General features: G+C 30.5%; 1 protein-coding gene across 1 annotated transcript; it reads right to left on the reverse strand.

Annotated features, from left to right (window-relative positions):
- Positions 1-446: 446 nt before the first annotated feature.
- On the reverse strand, positions 447-1589 carry LOC136064389 (RING-H2 finger protein ATL73-like). The gene has a single exon (XM_065766077.1). It carries the CDS (start codon positions 1500-1502, stop codon positions 768-770), a length of 735 nt encoding a protein of 244 aa, XP_065622149.1. The 5' UTR covers positions 1503-1589; the 3' UTR covers positions 447-767.
- Between the last annotated feature and the right edge of the window lie 8258 nt (positions 1590-9847).

Genomic DNA, 9847 nt, shown 5'->3' on the forward strand with positions numbered 1-9847 from the left:
TGCCTTGGATTTTTTTTTTTTTGTTTATTATTAGTAATTAAATAGATCAAAAAAATTATTTCAATTGATTATAAATAAAAAAAAAAAAAAAAAAAAAAAAAAAAAAACAGAAATATGTCCAATAAAAAACAAGATAAAAGAAAATAAAGAGACCACATGTCTCCTTCAAATTCTATGAAACCATAATGAAGTATAATCTTGGGTATATAGTTCCCCCCAACATGTCAACATCAAAAGAGAATCCAAAGCATTATTCATATAGGCATATCATTTTCATTTGGAATTGATATATTCATGTTTCAAATTAAACACTACAAATTTAAATGTCTATCCAATATCACTATTATTATATTAAAAAAAATTAATAGTAAAATAGACTCTGTCCCTTCCAAGTAAAATGGAAAGGATCCTACTTAGAAGAGTAGGAGAGAAATTACAACTGATAATGATAACTAGAAGGTTGAGTCTAATATATAATTTTATGGAATATATAATATAAAAGAAACATCACAAGAGGACTCAGGCCATTTGTAGCCACTAACAAGGCCGGTACAGACAATCTCTATGAAGCCTATGACAAAATTAAAAAAATGTTACAAAAACCCTAATTGAAGAGACTAATAGCACAAAATATCTACTAACTTAATATATATAAGTATACTAGGCTATGAGTTCCAAGTGATAACTCAGTGGAATTAGTACCCTTTGCAGTACCTAATATCAGGGGTTTGCAACTTCAAATCCTAGCAGGGAAAAAAAAAAGTTGACTAGGCTGTGGCAATCTCTAAAGGGGGCATGCAGTCACTGGACTTAAGCCGATGCCGGCAAGTAGGGCAAGAAGAGTGAGAGAGCAGCCACTTATCAATGCATACGACATGAAATCTATGGTTGCACTTGGGCAGGACCCTTATATTGTCACCATCCTTGAAGTCCATTAGGCAAATTGCACAACCTGAAGCTGATGATGGTGATGATGATGGAGAGCCTGAATTGGCATAAATTGAAGTAGGCAAAGCCACCATTTCTTTCTTCTTTAACCCTGAATTTAGTCTACGAGAGGCAACCCAATGGACTGGCTCAGTGAGGGCACGATTAGCACATCGAAACACACATTGTAACGTAGAGTTAAGGCCAAGAGCACAAACAAAGGCACATAAAATTGCGGCAACAATCACCATAATGTTGAAATCGATGGCTGGTTCATAAGGTTCATCGTGACAAGTTGTGCTCATGGTTGGACTAAGTGCAGGAGGATAAGTTTGAGCCATATGAAGAGAGTGATGAGATGTGTGGGAATTTAAAGAGCTAGAGATGGAAAAGATGGAGAGCACACACAACACAAACACAAAGGAACAAACATATTGAAGGCAAAGACAAAGCCAAAGAGTAGTTTGAGTGCTCCATTTGTAATGGGATAAATGGTGACATGGGATATGCTTACTTGATAATCCACTGTCTTCTCTTCCTTTTATCATGCGCTTCAAAGCATCTAACTCACTCATTTATCTCAACACATTTTATCATTTCTTATGGTGGTTTTCATCAAGTTGTCCTTGACATGAAGTATTTTTTTAGGTGGAAAAGTAGACTAGCAAAAGACCAATTATTATCACTAGTAATCTCATGAGATTAATAAGTTCAATGTTTCATTTCAAGCCACTATTTCCTTTTTCTTTTTCAATTTTTTTTTATTCTTTATTTTTGGGAAAGGGTGGAGGGTGGGATTTGCTGATTTGGGGGATGGGGTCATGGATCATCCTCAAAGAAATTTTGCTTTAAAAATGTGACTGAGATTTGACGGTCACATTGTTTCCCTCCCCTACCTTTTTTTCTCCTTTGGGTCTTTGGTGAATAAAAAATTGGTGTCACAAAAACCACTTTCGGGCTTTGGTTTATTGGGTTGATAATTGATATTTATTTTGCTGTTCCTTGATGCCTTTTCTTGCTGGAATCTTTCTATTGGAATTAGAGACTCAAATTTTGCAGTCCATAGTTTTGTACAATTGGCTTTTGAATTTAAACTCAATAAATTCAATCTCTTTTGATTTCACTCTTATATTAGACATTAAGTCTAATAAATTATACACCTACGAATTTACACAAAACTTACATATACACTTTATATAGCTCTTTGACTAATTTGTCCTCTTTGGTCTATTATTTTACAAAAGGTTCAAAAAGGTTAAACACCTCCATATTTTAAAATGATAAGCATTTGGTCACTATCTCATTTCATAAAACATATGAAGTACCTTTGAGATAGAACTCTATTGTGCACATAGCATATGCTAAGCAAAGCTTCTTCCCATTGATCAAATAGGAATTTAGTTGATTGCACTCAAGATTATGGCTTTCACCATATCAACTAGAGTTCTCTTCTCTTTTCTTTTTTACTAAAACATTTTATTAAAGTGTATAAAGGACTACACTTTAGTGTATTATGACATGTTCCTCACAAAGAAGAATATCCATTTAGAAATGTTCACCATCTCTAGTTAATATACTATTCAACTCAAATCATGCTTATAGAAAATTATATCATGCTTATATAAAATTATATCATGCTTTGATATAAACTTCAAGAATTTGAAATTTAAGTGTCTCAATCTAGCATGCCACAAATAAAAGAATCAACAATATAAGCACAACAAAAAAAACTCTTAAACAATAACACTCAGTTTGAATATGTCATTAGTAGCATATCCATTGCCAACTAATATTCCATTATTGAACAAGACCATTCTTAAATAACAAATTGGCTTTTCTTGATATAAAGTATATGAAAAGCATTAGTCAAGAAGAATATTCATTTAGACATATTCACAATCTCTAGTTAATATACCATTCAACTCAAATCATGCTTATATAAAATTATCTTATGCTTTGATAGAAACTTCAAGAATTTGAAATTTAAATGTCTCAATCTAGCATGCCACTAATAAAAGAATCAACAATATAAGCACAACCAAAAACATCTTAAATAATAACACTTAGTTTGAAACATGTCATTAGTAGCATATCCATTGCCTACTAATATCCCATTCTTGGACAAGACAATTCTTAAATAACAAATTGACTTTTCTTGATTTAAAGTACGTGAAAAACATTGGTCAAGAAGAATGTCCATTTAGAAATATTCACCATCTCTAGTTAATATACTATTCAACTCAAATCATGTTTATATAAAATTATATCATGCTTTGATATAAACTTCAAGAATTTGAAATTTAAATGTCTCAATCTAGCATGCCACTAATAAAAGAATCAACAATATAAAGACAACCAGAAACATCTTAAATAATAACACTCAATTTGAACATGTCATTAGTAGCATATCCATTGCCTACTAATATCCCATTCTTGGACAAGATCATTCTTAAATAACAAATTGGCTTTTCTTGATATAAAGTACATGAAAAACATTGGTCAAAAGAACTTCTTGCCAAAACTCAATTTCACTTTAATAATGCACTTTCCATGAACTTTTGCCTTACTGTGGATGTCCACAAGCATCTCTAGTTCTATGGAAGACTTCTCATAAGTCTTAAAATATGCCTTGACTGCACACATGCAACATTGCACCCGAATCAAATCACCAATCGAAAGGATTTGTAATTACAGTCATATGAATTATAGCAATAATGTTCTCAATGACAATTGCTTCATTGGCATTTTCATCGTCATCCTTCTTATTCTTTTAAGAACTTACATTCTCAAATATAATGGTCTTTCTTTCCACAAAGGAAACATGACATATTCTACTAGTCATCATTGGAATTCTTAGAGCTATTCTTTTAAAACCACTCACACTCTTATTCAAATTCAAGTGTTTATTGGTCTTACTAGAACTTCCACTTTGAACATTGTTCACAATCACTTTTGAATTGATCAAAAGTGAAATCTTCTGACATGTTATTTAATGTTTTCACATAATTTAGAAAATCACTAAGGAAAATATTCACATAATCTATCACTTTAAGAGTTTAAATTCCCATCATTTAGATTTTCTACTTCACTTTAATTATAACATTTATGCATGTCAAAAGTTCATTCTTATTTCTCAATTCATAAAATTCGCAACACATGCAAATATTCTAACAAAGAAACTCATCAATCAATTTGAAATTCGAATTGCTCATGAACAAGAAATCCATACCTTCAATGTTCAAACTATGAACATGGCTTTTAATGCATCCACAATATGAAAGAATTATTGCCTTGTCTTGCCAACAATGAAACTTTGTTTCTTTAAGCCATGTTCCATTGAATCTTCATTATGATCGATTCATCAATTGAAGACCTCTTCAAATACAAGCCAATTGCTCTTTCCACCGAGTAAAATTGCTTCCATCAAAGCGATCCAATTTCATCAAATCATGGTTCAACATCTTCAAAGTTGTACCATTATTCACTCCTTGCCTTGTAGCAAATATTGTCCAAGATTGTTGGGGATTTTACCAAATCAAAGAGTAAGAATGAAAGAAAAAAAATGAACACATCAAGTTAATAGTAATTAGTTATTGACTAGGAGGCACAATTGAATGTTATCCTTAAATAATATTTGTCCCCACACGCAAGTTGCTAAAGGGTTTTTACAAACATGTCTTCAGGATACAACCAAGTTTATTAGGTTCTACAAATAGCAATTTTGGAAAATACCTACAGGATTTCTTGTGTTTCTTAGAAACTAACTTTTGGGAGAGAAAAAGTAGTTATCAAATGAATATAAGCCACTATTTATATCCAAATGATTATAACCCTTCAATAGGTACCTTTTGGTTAAAAGAAACTTTTGATATATATGCAATATGAAAGGTTATATCCTTTCAATAGACACTTTTTCATCAAAATGTACTTTTAATATATATCCAATATGAAAGATTATGTCCTTTCTATAGACACCTTTTCACACACACACACACACATTACAACCTATCTTGTATATGCTTTATATATACAACAACGGATATCTCACTATCAAGGGTAGAGCTAGGGGCTAGGTCGAGGGGGAGTGGGGGAAGGAATTGCCCCGCCTTACCAAAATCTCTTACCATTTTTTTTTCCTGTCTTTTCTTTTTTTATTTCCACATTTTCTTTTCCATATAAATCTTTTATTTGTAAAGTTACATAAAAAGAAAGAAAGAAATAATATCTATTATATCAATTTTCTTTTAAGGTTCAACGGTTATAACAAAAAAATAAGGATAGAAAAGAAAAAGAAAAAAAAAAAGAAAAAAAGAAGGAGAAAACAAAGAAACAAAAGTGTTTTTTTTAGAGAGTTCCAACATATGGCACCCACTTTTAATGATAGACTTTACCAGTTAAGTTAACTAGAACTCACATAGAAACACAAGTTTTTATTTAGAAGAAATAGGTACCAAAAAATATTGTTACTTTCCAAAAGTGTTGTAACTTGTGAGTTTAAATTCTTTTTGTAGTAACTTATCAGTTTTCATAACTAATTAAATTTTGAGATAATTATCCAAGAAATTTGATAAATTAATATTATTTTCAAGTTAAAACCCAAAGGTTCAAGCGCTCAAATGGTAATTATATGGTTTAAAATTATTATACTTATAATCATTTTATGAATTTAACAAAAATTGATATGAACTGTACTTTTCTTTTGGAGAAGAAATATGAACTGTACTTGATGTTTATCCAATGACAAAAAATCAGGACAAAATTGCTAAATGCCCATTTTGGGAAAACTAAGTAGCGTTTTGCCCTCTTTCTCAAACTAATTAGGGAAATGCCCCTCTTTTGAAAATCGAATTTCTGAAAATCGATTTAGGCCCTATAGCGGCATTTTTAAGGAGCCTATAGTGACGTTTTTAGGACCTATAGTGACGTTTTGTAACTCGATTAATAAGAAATCGAGTTATAGGTAAAAAAAATTAAAAAAATTGCCTATAACTCGATTTAATGGAAGTCGAGTTACAAAACGTCACTATAGGTCCTTAAAAACGCCGTTATAGGGCTCCAGAATTTTTTTTTTTTTTTTTATAACTCGATTTTGAGAAAATCGAGTTTTAAAAGAGGGGCATTTCCCTAATTAGTTTGAGAAAGCGAGTAAAACATTGCTTAGTTTGCCCAAAAGGGGCATTTTGCAATTTTGTCCCAAAAAATCATTATTGGATAATTTTAAGTAAAATTTCCCTATGAGAAAATTACATCATAGTTTATTCAGATGTATAAAGAAAAAACATAGAAAATAAATACAATACAGTAGATATTACATTATTTTATTTGTTTTTTAAATCAAAATATTAGTAAATATTCACGAGTGACATTTTACATTAAATCACGTACGTTGTATTTGTTGATAATGTGTATAAATCTACGTGTGTGTCTATATATATATATATATATATATATATATATATTAAATGTCCCTTGAACTAAAATATATAATGTTTTTTTTTTTTTTTTTTTTGATGGACCTAATGTTAGTTTTTCTCACTGGTTCAAACAATAAATCTTCAATGGTAATGTCAATTACAGATTAAATTCCCATAAAAAAATTACAAATTAAATACAAAAAAAATGAGAATATTAATAATAAAATTGACAAGTTTTAAAATTTAATTAATCAATTTAAAAATAAGATATACGCTATTAATTGCATGTATATATAGTGACATACATAAAACAATATTAATTGTTGAGCACATATGTTTCATTTTTCCCTCTAACGATCTTTTACTCCACCCTTTCAATTATTAGTTATGTAAGAGAATAAAAACAAATTTGAAAAAGACAATCATTGTGTTTGTGGGGGTCAAAAACTACACTTCTCGGGGGATAACGTAAGGCTCCTCAGGAAATAGTTTGATTGATAGACAATTCACTTATAAAAATGCATAGAGGGAATTAAGATTCTACAATGGAAGACTCAAACAATTGACTTCATCAACACCATTTATTTCATATAAAACTAGAGTATTACAACAGAAGTTTCTCTCTTTTCCTGTGGTGCCACACTTTCTCTCTCTCTCTTAGACAGATTGATGTTTTTTCTTTTTCCTTTTTTTCTATATCCTTTTTTTTTTGTCACCCCCTCTACTTGCTTCCCTCTTCCCTTATATAGGTACATGCCTTGTTCTTATCTTTACAGTTGTCCAATCTTCAGCTGGGTTTTCAAGGATATTTTCTCCTCCTTTATCGGTTTCCTCCATTCCCTTATCCTGAAATTTTGACTTCTAGGAGTATTTGTACTATTCAAATTGTCTTATTGCATTCAATGCGGTAGGAGTTGGATGGAACCCCCTCACTAATGCAAAGGTAAAGATCTTCAACCTTCCTATAGCATCTAGAAGACTCCCTGAGGTTCAAGGTACCCCCTAGAAGTAAAATGTGGGATTTCCCATGCATCTCGCCTCGGATATAGTTTGGCTCCATTTATCTTGTTGCTCCCTCTACGGGTACGATTTACAAAGGCTCCTACCTTCCTCGGGTTACTCAAGACAACCCCGCACCCTTCCTTCAATTATTATAACTTCATTGGGCCCCTTTATGAACATGGGTGTATGGCCCAATTTATTCCCCGAGGCCCAACTAACATCTGGGCTTTAGGCCTAGAAAGGGGGAGGACTCTTCCACTCCCTACAATATATATATATATATATATATAATTTTAGCATTTATATTGTTGTGGTGGGAAGAGATAAAAAATAAAGGAATAAATACGAATGATTTGTATTATGTTTTATCTCCAATTTTTTAATAAGTATGTTTTTTCTCCATTAATTAAATGATAAGATTGTCAATTTATAACAAATGTAATTTTTTAAAGCTTGAAAATCTAGATGCCTCTTGTGCGATTTGCAACCTAAATGTAGGATTATTTCAACATTCTCAGGAATCCTAAAATATTACCCTGTACCAAATGCCACTTTGATGAGCCCTTTTTTTTTTTTTTTTTTTTTTTTTTTTTTTTTTTTTTGAAGCTAGAAGAAAGGACACGTAATGAGCTATTCCAAAAGTTTGTTATTTAGCGCCCCCCGCCCCCCACTCCCCCAAAAAAAAAAAAAAAAAAAAAATCTAAAAGTTTGTACTGTTCCCTATGAAAAAGAAAAACACTTTGTATAGTAAATTTTTTCGTTAGAACTTCCCCTAAGTTTTAGTGATTTCTTATACAAATTTATCTTTCAGTATCTCCGTATCAAAGTTCTTATGAATCTTTTAGCATCAATAAATTAGCTACAACAGAATCATTTAAGGGTACATTACACTCCATTTTCAAAAAAATATAAAAATTCTATTGTTTGTCTCAAAAAATAAAATAAAATCTCCCAAATTTCTTTTTAACGCAGTAAAAATCTTTTAAATAGCAAACGCGAAAATCACTGCACACTTTTTTTTTTTTTTTTTTTTTTGAGTTGAGTTAGAAATCCTAATCTACCTTATTTACCCTTGTAATGCTCCCTCTAGAGTTTGAACCTATGATCCCCTCCCCTTGACCCACATGTTACATGTCATGATGGTGTGGGCACAATTTTTGAGTCATAACTTTTGTTATAATTCTAATGTGATTAATTGTAATTGGTGTAGAAGTAGAACAAGTAGCAGGTCAATGTGTAAATGATAGACAACTTCTTACAATTAGCCATATCAAAGTTAGAACAAAAATTGTGCCATAAAAGTTGTGGTCCTAGGAGAATGTAGTCAATTATCGAAACTCTAGACTTGTCAAGGGTTAAGATGACAAAGTTTTAATGATGGATTTTGTTAACGAATGCCCAAAGGGCGTTTGTTAATGAACCATTTTAAGAATTTTTTATTAGAAAAATAAAAAAATGAATTTGAATTTTTACTAGCGTTTTCTATTTCCTATTAAAAGTCTAAAACAGTATAAGATTTTTACTAAAATGGTTCTAGTAAAAATTGCTATAAGAGTATCCATTAATTAGATCATTTTATGATTATGAAACTAATATAAATTATAGAGTAATTATTAGAAGTTTTCGAAGTGCAGTTACGGCATATTTCTTTCTCTCATATTCATGATGAACCTCACTATGTATTTAATTAATGGGATCCACCATGAATTCGAGAGAATAGAGCACCATTTAATTTTAAGAGATATTATGTTTATAACATTTTTACAATAAATCATATATGATTAGTTGTTATTAGTTCTAATTTGAACCTAACACTGAAATTACTTTTTTATCCCAATAATAACAACTTGTCACATAGAATTTGTTGTGAAAATAATGTAGACATAACATTTCTCTTTTTAAGTATTCTATTTTCTTTCAAAGACTAGCCAATAAATTTCCAAAATTGTCAAAGAAAAATTAAACGACACCAGTGTTTATATTTTAATTCTTTTAACTTAAAAAATGCACATGCCACCAACTAACCACACTAAAACCCGAAATCACAGGTTATAACTACTTTTGAATTTAAACCCAAATTTCTTTCTTCTTCTTGTTGAATTTGCTTATCCTGGAAACCACATCGAACATTTATAATCATTAAAAAAGAATTAATCTTTCTAAAATTTTTTATAAAAAATTAATAAAAATAAGGTGGCTAGCTTTTACTTGTACAAGATAATGAAGGCCAGGTCAGTGGTGGTGGACAAAACACTCAATCAAGCCCATACTACTGCAATAAATCTTTTCACAGAAAACTAAATATAAACAGACAAATTACACAATACAATAATTAAGAAAATTAAACAAACCCATCTTATAAATTATAATATACAATTTTAACATAAACAAATATGAAAAGAACAGTAAAAGTTGACCCAGTTGTTATGTTATGACCTCATGATAACTTCAAAAAAAGGAAAAAAAAAAAAAAAAAACCTTCTTTCTATCCTCCTAGCCCTTCT

This window comes from Quercus suber, unplaced genomic scaffold (assembly GCF_002906115.3).
Source record: "Quercus suber isolate HL8 unplaced genomic scaffold, Cork oak 2.0 scaffold_678, whole genome shotgun sequence".
In the NCBI taxonomy this organism is placed as follows: Eukaryota; Viridiplantae; Streptophyta; class Magnoliopsida; order Fagales; family Fagaceae; genus Quercus; species Quercus suber.